At 40.0% G+C, this 22,737-nt stretch overlaps 1 protein-coding gene across 3 annotated transcripts in view; it reads left to right on the top strand.

Moving 5' to 3' along the window:
- LOC118824279 (roundabout homolog 1-like) overlaps positions 1-22,737 on the top strand; it is a 288,995-nt gene that overhangs the window by 240,118 nt on the left and 26,140 nt on the right. For all 3 annotated transcript variants that reach the window (XM_036594306.1, XM_036594308.1, XM_036594307.1), the window contains 10 exons: positions 1,066-1,186; positions 4,356-4,494; positions 6,038-6,165; positions 15,423-15,431; positions 15,804-15,928; positions 16,958-17,129; positions 20,041-20,246; positions 21,442-21,523; positions 21,997-22,162; positions 22,315-22,481. In XM_036594306.1, the coding sequence (XP_036450199.1) occupies positions 1,066-1,186; positions 4,356-4,494; positions 6,038-6,165; positions 15,423-15,431; positions 15,804-15,928; positions 16,958-17,129; positions 20,041-20,246; positions 21,442-21,523; positions 21,997-22,162; positions 22,315-22,481 (1,315 nt within the window). The remainder of the gene's footprint in view (positions 1-1,065; positions 1,187-4,355; positions 4,495-6,037; positions 6,166-15,422; positions 15,432-15,803; positions 15,929-16,957; positions 17,130-20,040; positions 20,247-21,441; positions 21,524-21,996; positions 22,163-22,314; positions 22,482-22,737) is intronic.

The following is a 22,737-nucleotide window of genomic DNA, read 5'->3' as shown; positions in this document are numbered from 1 at the left end:
ATTTGTTAAGTCAAGGGATACTTTGTGTCAAGACCTGGTGGTTTTACTGTGGAGAGATAGCTAAGTATATGTTTATAACTTTACCTACTGAACCAGCAATTAGCCTCAAACTCTAAAATACTGCTCAAATTAACCTGACTTCATATTTTACAATAAATGCCTTTGAGCAGCCTTGTTAGGTGAACAGTTGCTGGTAATTATATGACATCAGCCTGAGGGTATTTTTCTTACTCCCTGTCCACTTCATTTGAAACACCTACTTTACATTCACATCCACACATTGGTCACTGAGAGCCAGCTATCTTACAGGTCCATTATACGGGAATGTAACCCATCTGTTACCCACACTGTTAGTCAGTATTGGTCAGCATTTCATCTTTGGTCAGTTTCTGACCACAGGACTGTGGCTGACTAAATTTATATTGGTTGATCCATATGGGAGTGGCTCTTTTATACAGTTCTGTGCAAAAGGCAGCAACCACTCTATGTTTAATTTCTAGTCAATTCTGCTATGAAGTACAAGTTATGCCTTTTTTAATAGCATGAAAAAACCTTTGCCTTCATTACAGCTTCCAGTGTTTTTGTGAGACTTTCAGTTTTTCAAAGAAATCTGCAGGGATATTTTTCCACACTTCCAAAGTTCAGTCTTAGAAGTTGGTTGCATTTTCTGCAGTAATCTCTTTTCAGCAAAAGTGGAACTTGATTTTTTCCTCTCTCTCAAACCAAGTGCTTTAAATACTGTTTATCTGAAAGCTTGAGTGCCTGATGAACAAAAGCAAAAAAAAGTAAACTGTTAACATCCCCAGAACCTGCCTGGATCATTTCCTCTCTTCTAAAACTTTGGAGGACTGTTTTACTGCTTGAACTCTGAGATTCTTCAAATAGATCCAAATAGAGAGCTTTATTTACAAAGTAAAATTGGCCTGCTGCGAATCAAAATTAAGATTTCACCTTGTAGAGTTTGCCAGAAATGTGTCTACATCGCCTACACTACGGGCACTCGTCCCTCAAATAATTAAAACAGTGCTCTCTAATTAATGCCTCTCTCCGTCTTATCTTTCACAGATCCGCAGTGGAAAGCTGATGATCACTAACGCGCGGAAGAGTGATGCTGGGAAGTACGTTTGTGTGGGAACCAACATGGTGGGAGAGCGTGAGAGTGAGATAGCTGAGCTGACTGTGCTAGGTAAACACTCCAGTAACCTAACATCACACACTTTCTGTCTATAATGTTTCTGAACTCTATTCTGGCTCTATAGCGCTGCACAATATGTCGGTTCTTAATCATCATGTCACTGGTATTTGTGATACTGACTGGGACTCTAACCCCAAAATCACAATGGTTTTACTGTGTGTTGTGTGTGTCTTGACCAATAGCAGTTCCAGATGAGTGTTCATATGGGTGTTGTAATGAATCACGGTATTCGTATAATATATTTATATACCAAAAAGTAAATAATTCTGGTTAAAGAGTCATATATTAATAATCGGTTTATGCTTTAAGCTGTATGATCCTGCACGAATGTACAATTGATCTGTACATGTTGGTCATTTCCATGATGAGTTGGGCTGGACTTTTCCATAGCCCCGCCCCACACAAACCAAAACCTATTTAGTCATGCCTGAATAACTACCAGTGAGCGAGCCAGCTAGCTAGCAGAAATTAAAATTGAATTAAAGTTTAAAAACAACTCTTAACCAGTGTGTGCAACACCGCCTTGTACTTGGGGGGACCCATGTTGGCTGGGTGGCTACTCACTCACCATAGTAGCGCTGAGGCTAGCTTCAATGGAACCAAAATGTTTATTCTTCTTTTATAAATGCTTTTTGGTTCAGTAATGCACTCTTCCTCACATGAACTGAGATCTTACACAGCTCCTCTTTGGTTTTCAGTTTGAGAAATGAGTAAGAATCCACTAAGTTCTTGAAAAACTGGTCATTCAGATTTACAAATATGCTGTGGCACATTGTAAAGTTTTTACAGAGGAATCTTGAGCATAGTTACAGTTGCTAGGCTATGAATGACCAGTGAACCAGTTTGCTGCAGTGCCACCCTCAGGCAGACCAGTGCGACATCTCTAGTTAATTAAGAATATCAAGAATACCATAGATTGTGGGTGAAACCTGTTAATTAACGACCTTTCCCTGAATTTGTATTTGAGTGTCTGTTTTTCCCTGACGGACAGCATAATGTTAAAATAAGTTTATTTTCAGGGACCTGGACCCCCCAGGACCCCCTGTATTTCGTACCTTGCCCTTAACTGTGGTAAGATGACTGTAATGCACAAGTTATTTGGATAAAGAGTGGCTTCAATGCCAACTTTACGAAAGACCTCCAAGATCTTACACATATTCAAAGTCTAATTTCCACCAGAAAATAAAAGCTGAAAAAAAGCTGAAAACACTGCCGCCATGGAGTCATTTGTATTGTCGTGGCTACACCGTCAATCATCAATCTGAAACACTCTTACGATCCTGATCAGGCAGAGAATTTAGTTTTTTTTAGCCTTTCACTCATTTAAAAAAATTGTTCAGGATTTATTTCTTTCAAACTGGCATTTTTAATGATGGTTAAGTCACACGTCTTTATAATCATTGAGATAATTGAGATAATTACTATTCACAATTGAGTTTTAACCATGTCATATTATTGATACACCAAAGACCAAAGCTTTTTTAATGTATTGCAAGAATTGCCTCAATACTATAATCATAGTACTACACTCTTATAAAAGATGGTTCTTTAAGGGATCTTTAGTAAAGAAAACAGTTCTATAAAGAACCATAAACACTCAAAGAACCCTTTGCATGATAAAGGGGTTCTTTGCATCATGGAATGGTTCTTCATGTGTTGTAGATTGTTCAATACAGAACCTTTTTGAAAAGCATTCTATATAGCACCCAGTAGGTTTATTCTATTGTTATGATGTCAAGCTTGTAACAATAGAAGAATGCTTTTGGGTGCTATGTAGAACCTTTTTAATCACATTCTCCATCCATCTGAAGAACACTTTCTTAATGCAAAGGGTTCTTTGAGTGTTCATGGTTCTTTATAGAACTTTTTTTTACTAAAGAACCCTTGAAGAACCATCTTTTCTAAGAGTCTAGTTTTTTGTCCAGCTCTGTGGCTTAGTGTGGGATTGAGGGTCCCACCCTCTTCCCAATTGGAGAATATTTATGTTTCCTCTCATCCATTTGCCAAATTAAAAGGGTTACGTAATAACAGGCCTGCTTGTGCAGCTGTTCCTGAATTCCCTCGCTCTCCACTCAACCTTCTGACCCGTGTGCTTAGGCCTATTTGGCCGCCCAGGTCAAAACCAGCTGTGCCCTCTGTCTGTCTTCGTCTGGCCCAGTCTGCTGACCCTTACTGTCCCCCTGGCTTCCCTCCTCTCTGACCCCCCTCTACATCTCCCCTCACCACAAGCACTTCCTGCCTGCCCAGACGTCTTATCACATGATCAGCTGGGCCCGGAGCCAACACGCGCACATTTCTGAGAGCGAGTAAAAACATTTAGTGCTAATAGAATAATACTGTTGATTGAAGCAACAGATTCCCGCCAGGGCCCTGGGGGGAGCGCCTGGAGAAACGTGGTCAGACTTTAACAAGCCCTAAAACTATTACTGTGTGGACTTTACTTTTTTTTCCTGAAGTACATTTTTTCTTATGTTTCTTTTCTTTTTGTGCAAAATGGCTGTATTGAAAATAAGTGCTGGAAAGGGCTTACCCGCTGAACTCTTCTGAAGAACATGTGCTCTGAATTTAACATAAATCCAAGAATCAGACACAGTGATGAAGACTTAAAAGTGGCAGTTACTGCCAGCAATAACAAAAGCATGTTGTGTTTTTGAATTATTTCTCACTCGTAGCTCACTGAAACAAGCAGAGAAATTCTGTGGAAAGTGCAGATTCTAATTTTTTAATCCTGTTAGTAAGTTATTGTTGTGAATACAGTCCTGTTTTTTGGTAAATCCTTGTTTTTGTTGTTGTTTGGCATCAAAGCAGACAAAAAAAGGGGAAGTGCAGGCTGGAACCTGTCAAAACAATGTTAATATGAATGTAGTTTATTACTATGCATATAATTATATAATTACATTTTATTAATTATGTATGTCAATCAAATGTATAGCAAACCAATAATATAACTTTAAATAATAACTCTAGACTGAGTTAGTGCTTTGGATGATAACAATGACAGTATATCATATTTCTGTGCAGCAGTCCATCATGATCATTACAGTGATTATAACCATTCTTGAACTAAAAACATGCACATGATATGATTATAATGATGATTATAATCATTTTTGAATGATAAAATGTATATTTTTCTGTCTGTTTTCCCTTGTCTTTACAGAGCGACCGAGCTTCACGCGGAGGCCGAGCAGTGTGGTGGTCCTGGCCGACGAGAGTGTGGAGTTTCGGTGTGAGGCGCGAGGAGACCCCTTTCCCACCATCCGTTGGAGGAAGGAGGACGGAGAGCTGCCCAAGGGGAGGTGCGGCTGTGCTCCCTCAGGCAGCCTGGATCTCCCAGATCTGCTCTGCTTTCACGTTCCCTCATACACGCATGATAAGAGCTCACAGTGTGAAAGAGTACAGTGTTCTCAGTTGCAGCCCAGGGGCCCCGCTGCTCTGCACAGTTTAGCATTTTCCATGCTCGGGCACACCTGATTCAACTCAACGGCTAATTATTCTGAGTCCTTTGTGAGTGGAATCAGCAGGGAAAGCACGAAAACGTGCAGCGCAGTGAGGCAGGAGGGAGATTCAGAACAGCTGTGTTAAAGAGAGGGGGATGCATAGTAAGACCTTCTAACAAGTTCAGTGATATGATAGAAAAGTAGTGTAGCTTTTAGAGAGGTTTGGAGAGCTTGTCAGAATTTTGGGAACACTTCACCTTTAAAATGGAAGTTCCTCACAGTCCTTACAAATTACATTGATAGAAGTTACTGAGTGATTGATTGTAGTTATTGTATAATAAGCATTAACGGTTTATAAATGAATATATGTTCCTTGTCGGTTTGTGATATCTCAACATATCAGTAGAATGACTATAATGTTTAGACCTTGCAAAATTTGCGTTTGGGTCTTTGGGCCAAAAGACTTTCCATAATTTTCACAGTCATATGCAAAAGTTTGAGCGCCCTTGGTCAAATTATGTATAGTTGATTTTCTAAGTAAAAGACATGAACACATCCTCCACTGAGAACACATTTTAATAACAATTACTGTTTATTTGTTGAATTGAACATCTTGGGGAAAAAAAATAAAGCATAAAATGTGACCTGTGCAAAAGTTATGGCACATATATATATATATATGTTTGCTGTCCAAACAAGTATCTCCAAAATAGTAACTTCACAGAAGTGTAAGTTAATGTAAAAAAGGTTTTATTCCAAGTGATTTTAAAGCGTTTCTGTTGGTCCGTTCATCATGAAATTTTCACGCAATGTAAAGGACAGCTGGTGTGTTGTATCTCGTTTTTAAGTTTTTGACATAATTTGAAAATGTCTGTTGCCTTTTACATTGTATGTAAATTTCATGATGAATGGACCGAAAGAAATGGCCCAAAAATGACTTGGGGGGGAAAAAATGTCTGGCTCCATTGACTTACATTAAAAGTAAAGTAGATTTTTTTTATTCTCCTGTAAAGTTATCTTTTTGGAGATACAAGGTTTTGTTCCATCAACAGCCAGGGATGTGCTTTGATGGGGAGGTTTTGCATGCAACTGTATTTAATGATTTCTGTACACTAAACCAAGGTCCTTTTAAGCTGTTCATTTGTTCTCATATTTACATTTATACTTAACATATTAGCAAATAAAGTTAAATAAAAAAGTTAATAAAAAGTTATAGTAAATGCTGTGTATGTTATGTTGCATATGCAGGTAAATATGCATTCATTTTTCTTACTTCCAGTGTAATCAAATCTAAAAGTAACAGTGAAAATCAACTTTTGGTGACCAGATGTATCATCTTTCTCTCTCTTTCTCTTTCTCTCTCTCTCTCTCTCTCTCTCTCTCTCTCTCTCTTTCTCTGTAGGTATGAGATACTGGAGGACCACACGTTGAGTTTGCGGCGCGTGACCCCCACCGACGTGGGCTCCTACAGCTGCCTGGCCGAGAACATGGTGGGGAAAGCCGAGGCTTCAGCAACGCTGACCGTGCATGGTGAGAGTTTACACACACACACTGAACCTCCCCACACCTGCTGCTGCAGCACATGGAGGAAACTGCAGGGCTGAAGCTGCATGGACAGCTGCATGTGCTGGAAAAATAAACCCAAGCTCAGCTGTTCACAGGTTCAGTCCACCAGTCACTCTTTTTTACACTCCCTGACACAACATTGCAGCTCCATGACTTCATGTCCTCATGCTAAACTCTGTTTATGGTGAATGACAGAGATCTTATGAACACAGTTTGTAATCAGCTGTACCGCAGATTTACAGCCAGTGCATTCTGACTTCTTTTTATATTCAGTGAAAGGTTATTTGGTAATTGTTGGGGAAAAATAACAAAAATAGACTTTTGGGTATCAATGTAGCATCTACCCACAGAATTTTATTTATGTTTAAAGTCAGAGAACTGTGAGGGATAAAGTCAGTTTTTTTGACTGCCTGTGTCATATTTGCTTCCAGACTCTGCTGATATGTAGTGAAATCCATTCTTTCATCTACTCGTCCAGTGTTTTCTGTGTCTAGGAAACATCTAATTGTGCAATGCATTATAGAACCACTCTTATGCTTAACAGTTGGCAAGGTGTTCCTTTCATCAAATTCTGCTCCTTTTTCTCTCCAAATATACTTTTGCCTATTATGGCCAAAGAGCTCAATTTTTACTTCATCAGTCCACAGCATTTGTTTCCAGAATGCCTCAGACTTATCTAGATATGGTTTTGCATGCGTAAGGCATTGACTTTTGAGGTCACAGGTATGGCTTTCTTTCTGATGACTCTCCCATGCAGATAATTATTGCACAAAGTTCCTCTTAACTGCAACTTCTTAAGCGCTTTGATATCTTTCATAGCCTTCCCTTGCTTTGTAGGCATCAATTAGCTTAATTTTCAGATCCTCAGCCAGCTGTTTAGTGGAGTCAATTGCTGTTGAGTGTGTGAAGAAGGTTTAAAGAGAATTTATTACTACAATTATTATGTATGACCTGCCTAACCAGTCTTTTTCCCTGGAAGGGTACCTAATGTTTTGCACACAACACAATTACTACTTTATTGCAGTTTGCTGCAGAGGTATTTCCTACTTATCATTACAAAAAACAACAAAATATGTAACTTGGCCCAACATTTGCATACAACTGTAGATGCTAGCTGTGTGCTAGCTGTGCTAGTCTTGCTAACAGTGGGCAACATGTGGGAAGTCTATGCTTGTACACATGATTGTATATACACATCAGGTGAGATTGGAGGGGATCAGCTAGTCACAGTTCACCCATTACTTCACTCTAGACTACACCACTGGATTTACGGCTAGTTTGGGTTTGTTGGGTCCTTTATGTTCAGTGTCGCGGCTGACTGAGCCACCGCAGGGGCTCATGTGTTGACCTCGCAGTCTTTGGCGCATCCCGAGAGGGCCACGGAGCCTTTGAACAGGCAGCCACATTACGCTGTGTCACTGGGGGGTGACAGGAAGTGAGGTTTAGTGGCTAGCGGCGATGTAGCACGCTTGTGATACTGTAGAAGTGCGCGTGGGCAGCAGAGGGACGTGTTAGCCCAGCCTTAGCCTCCTCTTTGAAGAGAGGAAATGAACTGGAGCAACAAGCTCCATTTCTCTCCCTCCCCCATCGCCTCCTCCTCCCCCTCCTACTTCTCCACCTCCTCCACCCCCAGCTGCCCCAGTGACACCCAGCCGGAGACACACGGAGGGAGGATGGCCTAATTAAAGACAAGCCCCAGTCCCACGCTGGGAGATAACATGTTTCCAATTACACAGTCTAATTCCAGACCTGGGAAAAAAGCCGAAAAAGCAAAGCAGCGAGAGTGAACGCAATTTGGCCTCAGTATGGAGAGGAAGGAGAGAAGTGGAGATAGCTGATGAGTATGATTGGGTGAGCTGGAGAGAAGTACTTACGCAAACACCCTGTAGGCTTTTTTTCTGATGCATTTTTTTCCTCCCTCAATCGAGACACCTGAGAGTAGAGTGGTGAGGGAAGAAAGGCCAGTCTGGAGGAAACAGACATAACAATGATGTTGTCTGACAAACATATTATCTCATTTGGAGAGATACTTGTAGCTGCAGATGACTGAGATAACCTTAGAGGGCTGAGTGCCTTTGTGTGTGTATCTGTGTTTGTTTTCATACATTCTTAGGACAAAAACGGCCTGATTTTGTAAGAAACCTAGAGAAAAATATCATGAAGTTTTTAAAATTGTATTTATTTATGCAATTCATTTACAAAAGCTCTGTTTCATTTTTAAAACTGAAAGAGCAGAGACATTTCTTTTTGGTTACTATGATTAAAATTGTGATTAGGTTTAGAGTTAAGCTCAGAAAATTCTTATTGTATATTAGAAACACAGCACAAACTAGCATCATCATAGAGGTGGGTTTTTAAATTCTTTTTCTGGAGTTTTGATATTTAAAGGCCAAAGTGAAGGCCTAGGCCTTAATGTTAATGTTGCGTAATTAGTCACAGTTTTCCACTGATATGATGCATATGGGAAATTATTACATGTAGGTAAACACACACCCTATATATACGTGTGTGTGTGTGTGTGTGTGTGTATATATATATATATATATGTATGTATATATATATATATATATATATATATATATATATACACACACGCACGTGTGTATGTGGTGAGAGAGAGACGGAAAGAGAACTTTTTTATCTTCAACATAATGAAATGTCTTGTGGATAAGATTAAATATGCGCTGGATAAGACTGTCTATAATTCACTGCAAACTTAATAATGAAACACTACCATTTATTCAGCACATTTAATATTAGGTTTATTTTCTGCATGATTTATAAAGGCTATTAAGATTTAATGCAGTTATTGTATTTTTTTCATGTTCATGCAGCGCTGCTTTTCTGAGCGCTCCACTTAGATTCCAGATGTTTTCATACTTGACCTGCATTGCCATATAAACTTTTTTACATCGTTACATTTTTCTTCTTGAAAAAAATAAACACCCGCAAGCTTTCGTTGGGCTGAGCGAGACAGGAAGGCAGATAAAGAGGGTCTTCCTCAGTTACCCGGGCGATGAGATCGGCGCAGTCGTGGCCGCCGCCAATCAGCACTGCGAATCAAAACAGCCCACGTGTCGTCGGCCTTTGAGCTGCAGTACAGATGGTTTTCTTCCAGATTTCTCCTCGTTCCTCCCTGCATTATCCTCTTCTGTAGCCTCACTCTCTCACCCTGAATGCTCAGTGCTGGTGTGAACATCATAAAAATACCCCGCAGCAGTTTTTATGGCTGCCACAATTATTCTTCAGGCACAGTTCTGATTAAAGTGCAGACTGAGATGTTTCTGATCCAGGTGAAAGTGTGCTGTTGTCATTCTTGGACCATAAAAACAACATTAGTGGCAGTTTCATGTTCTGAGTCCCAGTTGTGACTCCTATTGGAGGCCTTAAAATGGGTGTGACTGGGTGCATGTGGGAGTTTTCATTAACAGGGACCTAACAGGGACTCATATGAGTCACACACATATACTGCTGTTCAAAGGTTTGAAATCACTTATTGTATTAAGAATGTTCATTTTATATACACTAATAACTCACTAAGCAGTGCAGATTAAAATATTCTAAACTAGACACAGAAAGGTATTTTAGATATTGTATTCAATATTTCAGGTATTTTGAATATTACAACATGAAGTTATTAGACAATAAATCATATAGTTGATTTTATTGATTTTGTTCTTGAAGTACTGCAGTAGCCTTTTACAGTGTGTTAAATTATCATGTTAAATGGACAAATATGAGTGCTCCAAAATTACTATATTAAGTTAATGTAAAAAATAAAAGCTTTTGTCATTTGTTGCAAAGTTGCCATTTTGGTTTTTTTTTATAATAACGATATGATGTATTTATCTATTAACAATATATTTTTGTCACCTTCTTTGTATATTTTCTTTGTGACAAATTGTAGAAAAGCTTTCCACCAATCCATAAATACTCCAATAACATTTGTGATATTTAGAAATATAAAGCAAACTGCAAAATACAGAACATGCATACGACTCCACCCCTCCTGACCCAGCTACCACTTAAGACGTCTCAGAAATCCTTAAACTCAAGATGATGTTACTAAGATGTTTTCAAACTGGCTTATTCTTTAACGTAAATCTTCTTTGTCCATGTGTAGACTCTGCACTGCATCTCCAAGCCGCAGATTGGTGATGTAGTGCATCATTTTTTAGCTATGGAGATCTCAATGATCTCAATATTAGCTAATTTGTTTCTGCCCTGTAAACTAGAGCCCAACTGATATGTCAGATGGCCAATAATATCTGTGTCCAGCAGTTTTATCATTATTGAAAATATCACCAATAATGTCCTAAAACTTAGCAACTTTTTAGGTCAGTGGGAGTAGGACAGTAGGACAGTGCCAGGATCCAAACTCATGACCTCTTGACAATACTGTAAAACTTTTGCCAGTTGCACCACTGGGTAGCTCAATATGTGTAATTTTGTGTTTAAATGTATGACACAAAACAGAAAATTATTTTAGTTATTGAGTAATCATATACATGCAATTTATAGCAACAAACATTTATTATACCATATCATCATATAAATACATCATATAAAATGTGTACAAACCTAACATTTAGCATGAGAATAAGATGTTATAAAAAATCAATCACTGCTGAACGTTTATAAAAATAAGATGAACAGTCAAAAACACAGAATTCTGAGCCGCTGCAGCTTATAGATGTTTAAGAAGTGTGGTGGTTGACCACTGACAATCTTATTGGTTACAAAAACACTGTAACTAGAAGTAGTGGAATAAAAAATTGACATTTTAAATATAAATATAAAAGTACATCAGTTGATGTTTTAGCCCCTTAAAATGGGTATCAGCCAAAATGTTCACATCAGGTGGGCTTTACAGTAAAGTACTACAGCATATCAAAATACTTTCTACTTATGTCTGCAACAAAATTGGTTTTATATTATTGGAAACTTTTGAACAGTGATTCCAAACTTTTAAATGGTAGTGTATTTTTACACACACAGACACACACACACACACACACATGCACACACAACCCTTCCCCCTGCATCTTTATGCCTTCGTGCGGGTGTCGTAACTCAGTCCAAACATGGCCTCAGAGGGAGATTGGGGTCGTAACTCAGGCCTGCTCTGCTAGGTGAAGCTTTTCACACCTTCAAATGCAACACAGGTCCAATGGGTCTCATAGGGGGCCAAACAACTCATGCCTTGTCCTCCGATTTCCCCCTCAGACACAGCATCCGACACAGGGTCTTTATCCTCCTGCCACTCTTTCTCTCTCTCTGACCAGCGCAGACAAACCCTCATCTGTCCGTTCAGCACCCCCTCCAACTCACTCTATAAAGCTGCCAGAGGAATTCATGCCCCAGGCTGCACTTATTTCAATAAACACACTTTACATGTCACGGGTCACACGCTGGAGCTCCACCGTGAACAATGTAAACCCATAGCATGTCACTGAAGGACTGTTTGTGTTGGTGTTCTTTCAGGTATTACTGTGTGTACCTGTCTTTGTGTGTGTGCCTGTGTGAATGTGCCTGTGTGTTTAGTCCACAGTTTTGTTAAGATATCCGTTTTAGCACCTATTTTATGTATGAGTGTTATGTTGCATGTGGCAGTTTATCATCTACTAGGGTGTCTCATATGAATTATATTCACATGGAATATGAACTTCACTGACCTATCCAACCTCCACTTACAAATGTGTTTTGTGCATTATTTGAGCCAAACGGTACAAACCATTTATGCTGTTTTTGTCAGACACTAGAACGATTTCAAATATGTTATAAAAATGATAATATTGCATTTAGTTTGGGATTTATAGGTCTTTCTCCATTCAAGTCTTGTATGACTGGAAATAACTGTCTGGGGTGGCTGTTTGTCGATATACAGAGAGGGACCTTCGGTCTTTATCCTGTCCGAAGTCGCTATCACCAAGTAGCTTGACTTTATTTATAAAGCTTGAGGCATCATACTGTTGCGCTTTCTTGTTTTTCTTATTTCGGTATGTAGGGTAAGTACAAAGGGGAATAGGCTACCTACAAATCCTGTAACTTCAGCCAAGCTGAAGCTAACAATGTAGGCTATAACATTAATCTAGCTAACTAGCAAAAGCTGAGTGGCACAAACATCAAGAGATCATGATTGCAATCCTTCACTATGCCACAGACATTCATTTGGGAATCCTAGAGAGCCTGATTAGCCTTGCTTTGTCTGCGTGGGTAATATGGTAGGCCCTCCCTTTCCCCCCATTGCTCAGTGTGATGTTAGCCAATGCGATCTGTTAGAGTAACGGACTTGGCAGTTAGAGTTCTCCTCCAAGTGTGCTGAACTGTCCAGTGAACTTGTGTTAGCAGGAGTTTGAAAAGATGTGCTAGCACTTCACGTGACTTAGAGAAAGCACATTCTAGCCTTCACCCTCCCAAATTGGTTGCATCTTGCAATAGGTTAAGCCCTAGCTAGTGGAACTGCAACTGGGACTAAATTGGGGAGAAAATTGTGTCAAATTCCAAAACAAAACAAGTATCAGGTCAATCTCAAATGTTTATCTCTTAAATCATGACTACAAAATGAACCTTGGTTACACAGTGTTCTCTAAAGCTTGACCAGGCTAGCCCTAGTTACTATAAAAGAGCGTATTTGTAGGCAGAGTGTGAATAAATCAGTTGAATGACAGCTGCACATTTGACCTTAGGGACATTAATAATCTCACTGCAAATAGCATGTAAACAATCTTTTAGTCTGGGTCACAAATACCCTGTGAAGGATCTCATATCCTGACATAAAGCACACATTTCGGCAGAAACGATGGCCTCTGAGCTGCTGTTGACCAAACGCAGAACTAACAGGACGTGGAGAATGTGACGAAATGTCCCCTTCCTGTTGCACTCACTTGCTGGGTGAAGGGCATGGGCTCGTTTGATGTCCGCTGTTCACATATTAATCAAAGTGGTCCGCTCTAAAAACACGTCTGAGTAGGGAGGGCTGGGTTAAGGGCCTCAGCAAAAGCCAACATCAACAAGGGTCTCCCTCCTGATCCGCCACCCCTACCAGCACACGGCACGGCCTGCGCTGTTTGTGCAGTTGGGATGTCTGGGTTTAACGCATAGTTTGACTTGCATAAACATTCCAGAGTCGCTGATGACACAGGCAGATATTGAGCCATACTGGTCAGCTGCAGTTACCACAGAGCACAGTGTAGCTGGATCGCTGAATGTCATTCGAACAGCTTTGCGGTTAAAGGAGACGGATGCTGGTGACTGAAGTAATTTGTGAATGGTAAAGGAGAGCTAGTATTTATAGCACTGACTGTTTCATAATTCTTCTGTTGTTATAACTGCCTTTCCATTCTCGGTGTACAGTACTGTGCAAACTTCAGTGACCATCCTTCATTTATTTTACTTCCAGTCAAAGTCCATTAAGTACAAGTTATTCATTTTTCAGGAGGCATTTATGAGGAGAATAGATATAGGATAATCCACTTGCATTAGCAGGGAGAAAGTCAAATTAAAGTAAACCAAAAAAATGATAAAGATTTCAAATATTTTGAATTTTTTGAAATTTTGAATTCAAAATTATTATAAGACACAGAGAAAATGTGATTACTAACAGCCATGCAAGACCTGGTAGACCACCAAAACTGTCACCAACAGCTAAACAGAACTTAAAGCTTTCATTTTTGAAATAGAGGAGAAATACAAGCTCCATTCTTACTTCAGATCTGTCCATCCTTCCACTGTGAGAAGACAACTCAATGCTAAAAGTCTGAAAAGATGTGCAGCTGTCAAGAAGCCCTTACTGAGAAAAGAAAATAGAAGAAAATTTGCAAATCAAACGAAGAAGCTGCTGGTGTTCTCGGGACAATGGACTGACCACCCCAGAGTCCAGACCTCAACATCACTGAATGTACGTGGGGTCACTTCGATCCTGAAAATGCTGAAAATGCAACTCCCAAAGACTGAACTCCTGAAGTGTGAAAAAGCATCGCTACAGGTTTCAAGTTTCCCGAAAAAATATATATTAAACTGTTGAGGCTTTTGCTTAATTTTTAGTTAAATATATGTTTTCATAAATATATGTTTAACATAGACTTCATGGCCATTTTAACTGGATATCAATCAAATGAAGAATGGTCTGTAACTTGCACAGTACTGTATATACATCCCTTTTTTATTGGAGCCATTGACGTTTTGTGATTCTGGGAACATTTAAATGGTCTACACAAGAGAAAAATCTGCTTTTACTTGAAATAGTAAAAATGTTAAAGGACTTTATCAAGAGAAAAACAAATGTTCCTGTTTAAAACAAGTAAGAGAATGAATGTGTAACTATTCATATATAATATGCTATTAATATGTAGATGTTTCAAAATGTACTGGTCACACTTTATTTGGATGGTCCCCTATAGATGATCTACAGATACTTCAATTATTAACAAACTTTCTAGTGATACTCAACAACATTAGGGTTAGGTTTATGAGTAAGTGTAGGTTTTGCATTTTTTGAGGTTAAGGTTAGTGTTAGCTTTATGTTTAGGGACAGATTTATTAGAATCTTTCTAATTGCATTTAATAGATATTTATTTGAAGGTCAAAGATAGACTGAGCATCTACAAAGCATGTACAGTGGCCCATCCAAATTAAGTGTTACCAGTGTACCATCCAATACCTATTACATAAAGCCCACATATTGCAAAACTAAGCAAAAACAGTCTTTCTGAATGTGTTGTTTTTGATGTCACAAAACCAGCACATTTACATATATCTGCCTTTTCAGCCTCAGAAGGTCAGCTCCACCCATTCACATCGAAGTTACAAGGAGTGTTTTAACCTGGACTGCTTTTTGAATAAGGCACAATACAAAATATTGTGTGACATTTTTTAGAACATTTTGACTGGTTTTGATACATGAACATACACAAATCTAATGAGCTGACCTCTGAAGGACTATCCAATGGACCTTTTAAGGTCGGGGTTGAGTTGGAGGCAGCCAAAACTATTTTAGCTACAGTAAAACAGATGGAAACCCACAAACATAAAAATTCAGACGAGTGCGTGCCTCATATGAGTGTTCATCAGTCACGAGTAGTTCTGCTGCTATGTGTCCTCATTCCACTGAGATCACTTCATAATGTGGCCATAAAGTGCAGTTGAAAGAAGTACTGATGGATGAATGTGTTGACTGTGACTCATCAGCTGCTTTTCTCTGTCTCTCTTTTCTTTTGTAGTCATGTCTGGTAAGTTGTCATCCTCCACCCATCCACCATACAGCTAGTGACAGGAAGTGGTCCGAGTGCTTAACACCATTATCCCATCACCATCTTCCATCCTCCATATATCTCACACTAAAGCTGGAACAGCTCTGATGGCAGTAATGGGTAAATCAAAAATGTATCTGAATTCAAAGGTAAAAGCAATTTTCTCCTTCGCATATGATTTGATGGAACTGTGAAGGATGCTGCTGTTCTTTTTATCCTGTATTAGACATGATATTGGCATCTTTTCCATCTTTCTGATTTCAGTTATGAATAGCGCATTACGGTATCCAGTATTTCATTCTGCATGGCCTTAAACTGAGATAACCCTTTGTTGACATGTGTCATGTGCAGTGCCCCCAGCGTTTGCAGTGCGCCCGCGGAACCAGGTGGTGGGCGTGGGGCGAACAGTTACTTTCCAGTGTGAAGCCACGGGGAACCCCCAGCCTGCCATTTTTTGGCAGCGCGAAGGCAGCCAGGTAAGAGGAGGTTCATACCTGCCTGTATTCTCCATCTCTGAGAACCACTTGTTGTGTTACTCAGAGGTATCTGATACAATTCTTGGGCCATGTCATTGAAACATCCGAAATCCTATCTGTTTAGACACCATGACAGTTTTATTAGGGCCTATAACTCCTACAGAAAAACATATCCTAAATCCTGATACGAACAGAGTATTACAGAAGCGTCCTAACATGACAGAATGTCCTAAATCCTGTCCTAACTTCAGGATTTACCCCAAGGATTTTTAAAAATTTCTGGATAATTGTTGAGATATAAAGTGATTTTATATGAAATGGTAAAATGTAGAGAAACTTATCCTTTCAGATTGTATAGTGGTGGTGATAGAACCCAGGGGTCATGATGTCTACAACATAACTGTAGCCATTTTCTTTGCTTTTCAAAATGACCAATGAACCCACACGTCTTTATTTACTGTATAGTCTTTGGGTACTATTTTTCTGTATGACATCCTGCATGTACATCTTCACCAAAATTGTAATTTAAAATATGGTTTAGTTCAAAATTATTGAAAAACTATCATATCTAAAACGTAAAAACTTTCTGTGATGTAGATTTTAGAGGCATCAAACGTTTCAGGTGTCTGGTTCCCATCACCACCACTGCAAGAAATTCTGACTTTAATTGTCTCTAGAATGGTACTTTTCACATCAAACCACTCTGAATAACATTTTTTCACATCTTATCAATTAAGCAGCTATTTTGAAAAAATCATTTTTAGGCTCCGTGTGTATTTACAACAGTAGCTGTTGAATTTTTATCAAATTAAAATCATCTTCTACTTATGAACACAAAAGTGGTATTGACTGTAAGTTCAGAATCTCTCTGCTTGTTTCAGCTCTGAGTATGAAATGATTAAATTATATAAATACATAAAAGAAAACAGCATTTTAGGCTTAAATTTGCCTTTTGTAATGAATGTATTTCTTTCATTATGTTTCTCTCTCTTTCTGTTTCCCTCCATTCTTTCTTTCCTCTCTACACAGAACCTGCTGTTCTCCTACCAGCCCCCTCAGCCCTCCAGTCGTTTCTCTGTCTCTCAGACAGGTGATCTGACCATCATGGATGTGCAGCGCTCAGACGGAGGCCTCTACAGCTGCCAGGCACTCAATATCGCTGGCAGTGTCATCACCAAGGCCCTGCTGGAGGTCACAGATGGTGAGAGAGAAAGCACACACAGCAGCAGGGTCCCTGTCACACACCTGCAGTACCCGCACTGCTGATAAGGAACATGATTAAGACCGTGTGGACTGAAATCATGGAGTCCACAGGTGGCATTAGAAAAGTACAGAGTAGACTCTGGATTACTATGGAATCCCTCCTGTCAGCTGGCAGAGAAACAAGGCTCTTATGTAGCGAAGGTCACTGATTTATCCGTGCTCTGTCCACAAATGCGTTTTCTCATAACTAGTGTTGCCAGGTAGGACAAGCTTTACAGAATGTTGGTAAAAGTCTAATTTGGCCGAATATTTGTCCAAATATGTAAATTTAGGCTGTTATTGCATGTTGACCGACATGCGTCTCAAACCGGGCTTGTCCTTAAGTGACTCACAGCTCGACTTGGACTCCATGTGAGGGGGGTGTATCTCGCCTTTCAGCTTTGTTACAGTCATGCACAGTCATTACTGCAGTCCTGTTCTCTCACAGCTCATAGCATTATCTGGTTCAATACAACTTTAACCCCCTGAAATCCTAGGCTTAATATATGCTAAGGCTTATTATTTGGTAACTATGGGGACTTCAGTGCAAACTGGTTGAGCCATTCTTAGGTTACAGAAGTGTGTAATAAACTTTGGGCCTGCTGACGGGCCCTGGCCATTTAAGGACTTACATAAGGAGCCTTTCACTATAGAAAAATATGACAGAATGTAGCACTACATGTAGTTAATACTGTGTTTAAAAAAGTGGAGAAACTACTTGAAAGTGTCATGTTAATAATTCATTATTTTACCATATAGCCATATTTTACCATATAGCTATTTTACCATATAGTTTTGGAGCGTACATAGCAGTTGGACTTCTTTATAGTGACTTTTATTCTTTACAGACATGTTTCATAATTGGGCTTTGGCTAAATGGGAAAATTGCACCATTTACACAGGCTATGTGTAGCACATTTAAAAACCCCATTAAAAAATTTGATCCATCCTAACACTGTGACCTTTCACATGCATACAAAATGAATATCATTTGAAATTAATAGCACACTCTGCAAGGTTATACAGGCGTTACGGGACACTAGCAAAAATACCATTTAACCTAATATATTTAGATTGGAATTTATATTTGCTACAGAACATTAAGTTTCTGGTTAAATGCTAAGCTACCAAACTGGACAAAGTTGTCGTAGCTAATCAAAACAAGGCAGAGCGGAAATGACAACAATTTTGCCACTACGCTAATGCTAGCCCGCCTTGAAAAACCAGTATGGCTCACCACCAGCAAAACCAGCATATGGTGTGTTTTGGATGCTGGTATGCTGGTCAGCAGCAATTGAAGTTCTGCTGACCAGCATACCAGCATATGTTGATCACCACCAAAACTAGCATATTTTGTGTGTTGATACTGGTATGCTGGTCAACCAGCATGACCATTTTCAGCAAGGAGCTCAATTCAGACAACAAAAAATTATACCTGTTATACCCTATCAGTGTGATCTTTCACATACATGAAAAATACATATATTTGAAGTTATTAACTTTGTCCAAATGTAGGTTCTGACCAAAATGCTACAGTTGCACGCTACAGTTTCTAATTAGGTTTTGTTGTTTTTTTGCTAAAACCTCACAAAAGCTGCTGTTAAGGACTGTGTTTGTGGACAAACTGTGGATTGGTTAATAATCTGATTATCTGTGCATCACTGGTTTGTCTAGAACATTTTTAAAGCATAGGATGCTACAGGTTTTATCCTTGTCTTTGCGATCGGACTGCAAATGCAGGGGTTCACTGGCTGTCCCATATCTGCCTCAGGTAATAATCGTTTGAGACCGAGGCTCAGACGTACTGCTTCAAAAATACTGCGTTTCTATAGCAACCAGATACACAAAGACTGTCAGTGTCCTTGTCTGTGATTCCCTCGTGCCAATTTATTCCTCCCCCTTGAAAATAGGCACATGCACACATACTCTCCACTCTTCGGGTGTGGCAAGACATCCCACTGACCTCTCACCTAGTTGGCACTAGAAATGATAACAATAATTATCCCAACAGTTATTAAAAAGCTGAATTAAAATCGCAGCTCTACCCTTCAAGGTCTGTGAAAAAAAGTAATTGCACCTGCATCATCACCGCCAGCAAACAGAGCTTGCCCCCCACGCAAACAGACTGGACGTGTGAGTGGCTGGGCTACGTACATATATTAGTTTAATGAACATAATTGCCTGGGGTGGCACCAGGCAGAGCCTGTCTGGGCGGCTGGAGAAGCATAGGCAGCTTTTGGACGGCGGGTAATGATATGGTAATTTTAATGTTCTCCCTCTTCTGCCATACAGACACACAGGCAGGCACGAAATGGGTCTCCCACACTCAGTGTACACTCAATTACACTTAATGGAAATGAAACAAGGATGGAGCATGTTTGATTTAATCTAGCCCAGCTACTCCTGCACTCTTCCCCCTCTATTTCCACCCCTTCCCCCCATGCTTTCTCTGCTCTGCGTCTATGTTAATAATCGCCCGTCTCTGCCTCCGGCTATTTTTCAGGTGTAACCTCCTCCCCGTTCACCCCCCACTTTTAAGTCTTGGTGGGTTTTTTCCATTTCGCCACTGATGTGAAAGTGAAAGCTTGCTGTCTAAATGGGATTTTTTTATTAGGTGTTCCAAGGTGCTTTGGTGCAAGTCAGGTACTGCTGCCAAATGATTAGCCAGTTGCTGGAGGGTTTTTTTTTTAGAAATCTAATTTTGCCTTTTTCCACCGTCACCCACCTCATCTTATTTACCTCACTCTGTTTTTCTCCTCCTCTTGTTTACAGTGTTCTTCTTCTCCTTCATTATCTCAGGGTTCTGTTTTCTCCCACCTGCTTTTCTCATTTTTCTTTATCTCCATTTGCCTTTTTCTATTTTCGAACAGTGGTTTCGGATCGGCCTCCTCCGGTCATTCGGCAGGGTCCAGAGAACCAAACGGTAGCGGTGGATGGGACAGTGCTGCTGAATTGCATAGCAACAGGAACACCCATGCCAACACTGCTCTGGAGGAAGGATGGGATGCTTGTGTCCACTCACGATTCACGCATCTCTCAGCTGGACAGTGGAGCTCTGCAGATCCGCTACGCCAAGGTAGAGAGCACGAAAGCCAAAAGTCCAGAGCACGGTGACCCAGCACTGACCAAATGTTTTCAAACAAATCTAAATTTCCATTCATACTGTTCTAGAATGTTCTCTCCATTCACACTCTTCAGGAATCTTCTCACCCTTTTACGCTGTGCTAGAAAGTTCTCCCCATTCCTACTGTTCTAGAATGTTCTCTCCATTCACACTCTTCAGGAATCTTCTCACCCTTTTACGCTGTGCTAGAAAGTTCTCCCCATTCCTACTGTTCTAGAATGTTCTCCGCTATTCACATTCTTATAGAATATTTCCCACCATTCTTTCTGTTCTAGAGTGTTCTTCTCACTCACATGGTTCTAGAGTCTTCTTCCCATCCACGCTCTTCTTGAATGTTCTCTGCCTTTCATACTGTTCTAGAAAGTTCTCCACCAATCACAATGTTCTAGAAAGTTCTCTCTATTTTTTTTAAATGTTCTCACCATTTGCACTGTTATAGAACACTCTCCACATTCCCACTGCTCTAGAATGTTATTTCCCATGCACATGGTTCTAGAAAGCTTTCTCTTATTCACACTGGTCTAGATTGTGCTCTACCACTCACACTCTTCTAGTATGTTCTCCTCTATTTATGTTGTTCTAATGTTCACCTCCGTCCACACAGGGTCCAGAACGTTGTCCCTATTCACACTGTTCTAGATGTTCTCTACTATTCACAGTTTGAAAATGTTCTCCACCACTCACACTGTTCTAGAATATTCTCCATCATTCATGCTATTCTAGAATGTCCTCCATCATTTACACTGCTCTCCTCTATAACATTAGAATGGTTGTTGTTGGAGAATGTTGGGTCAGTGTGCACTGGGCTTAACACTTCCACACAGTGGGCTTATCAACCACCACAAAATACACTAATGCCCTTCCACGCAACACACAGATGCTACACTGACAATGCACTTAGCGACAGCATTCTAGTTACAGAGACCTTTAGCAACTCAATTGAACAGCCATACACTAATACACCAGCACTCCTCCACAGCAGTCTGCAAAATTGCCTCTAATGGCCCAGGCTTAACTCACACACTTCCTCTGCTCATCCACAATTGCTATTGTCTCTTCACTCTCTTGAAACAGACTCGTGTTCAGACTACTATTATGCGTAGAAGCACTTGATTTTAGAGTGGTTTGTTTGTTTTTTGACTCATAGCTCGGGGATACAGGAGTGTATACGTGTGTGGCCACCAGCCCCAGCGGTGAGGCATCGTGGAAGGCCTACCTGGCTGTGGAAGGTACTGCTCAATTCTTATTGCACTACGCCATCACAGGATACTAGGAAGAGTATTTTATGTAGGAATGTATTTAGGAAAACATTCACGTTTAGAACATTTTTGTTTATCACAGAATATGTGATCGAACAGATTTTAGAAAATGCCATTAATTTTTCCCATAAAGAAAGTCTGCTTAGACCTAGAGTACCTAATATGGACTTGATGCCGACTATAGAATAGCACACAACTTCAGAGGTCTTTAGTGTCTTCTGAATTAATAAGTCTTGCGACTAATAATTGAATAATAAGCCTAGAGGTTAACCCTTACCAGACTTATGAGAAACTATTTTTTACTTTTTTATAAGTACAGTAGTCACATAGAGTATAATCGAACTGAGAATTGTCCATGTTCCTTTCGTAGAATATTGCAAACTAGCACACAGTCAGTGCTGTGGAGTGTGTTCTGAGATGTGTGTTTGGTTGTGTTGTGTCAGAGTTTGGAGTGGTGGTGCAGCCTGGCAGACCCACAGACCCCAACCTGATCCCCAGCGCCCCCTCCAAGCCTGAGGTCACTGATGTTACACGCACCTCTGTCACACTCTCCTGGAAGGCTAACCTTAACGGAGCCACACCGACTTCTTACATCATCGAAGCCTTTAGGTGATGAAAAATGACACAAATTCTAGTGGTGTCCTGAGGGTCATCACTGCTAGATGACTTAAACTTTTCTCTCATTCTTTGATTATCTTATTATTTACAAAATTGCAAATGATCTTTCATTCTCGATCTCTCTCCTCTAAACCTAACTTTAGCCATGCGTCTGGGAGTAGCTGGGTGACCCTTGCTGACCATGTGAAGACCGAGTCCTTTGTACTGAAGGGTCTGAAGCCCAGTGCAGTGTATCTCTTCCTGGTGAGGGCAGCCAACGCCTATGGCCTGAGTGACCCCAGCCCCATCACGGATGCCATCCGGACACAAGGTGACCTGCATCATCATGCTAATTCTGACCTGCATAATTATGCTTATTCTAATTATTCTAATGAGACTAATTCCTTCATTTTAATACGGTAAAAGCTGAGATGAAATCCAGCTCTCTGCAGTTACGCTTCCTACTTTTAACTTGATTTCTTGAGGATTATGAACTCCTGTATAGCGCTACACACTGACATTCCACGTTATTTGGTAGTTATTAGTTGTCAGCATTGTTAGTACGTCCAGGCATTGTGACTGTTCTC

This window comes from Colossoma macropomum, unplaced genomic scaffold (genome assembly GCF_904425465.1).
Source record: "Colossoma macropomum unplaced genomic scaffold, Colossoma_macropomum, whole genome shotgun sequence".
Lineage (NCBI taxonomy): Eukaryota > Metazoa > Chordata > Actinopteri > Characiformes > Serrasalmidae > Colossoma > Colossoma macropomum.
The sequence above is the reverse complement of the archived record's forward strand: the minus strand, read 5'-3'. Positions and strand labels throughout refer to the sequence as shown.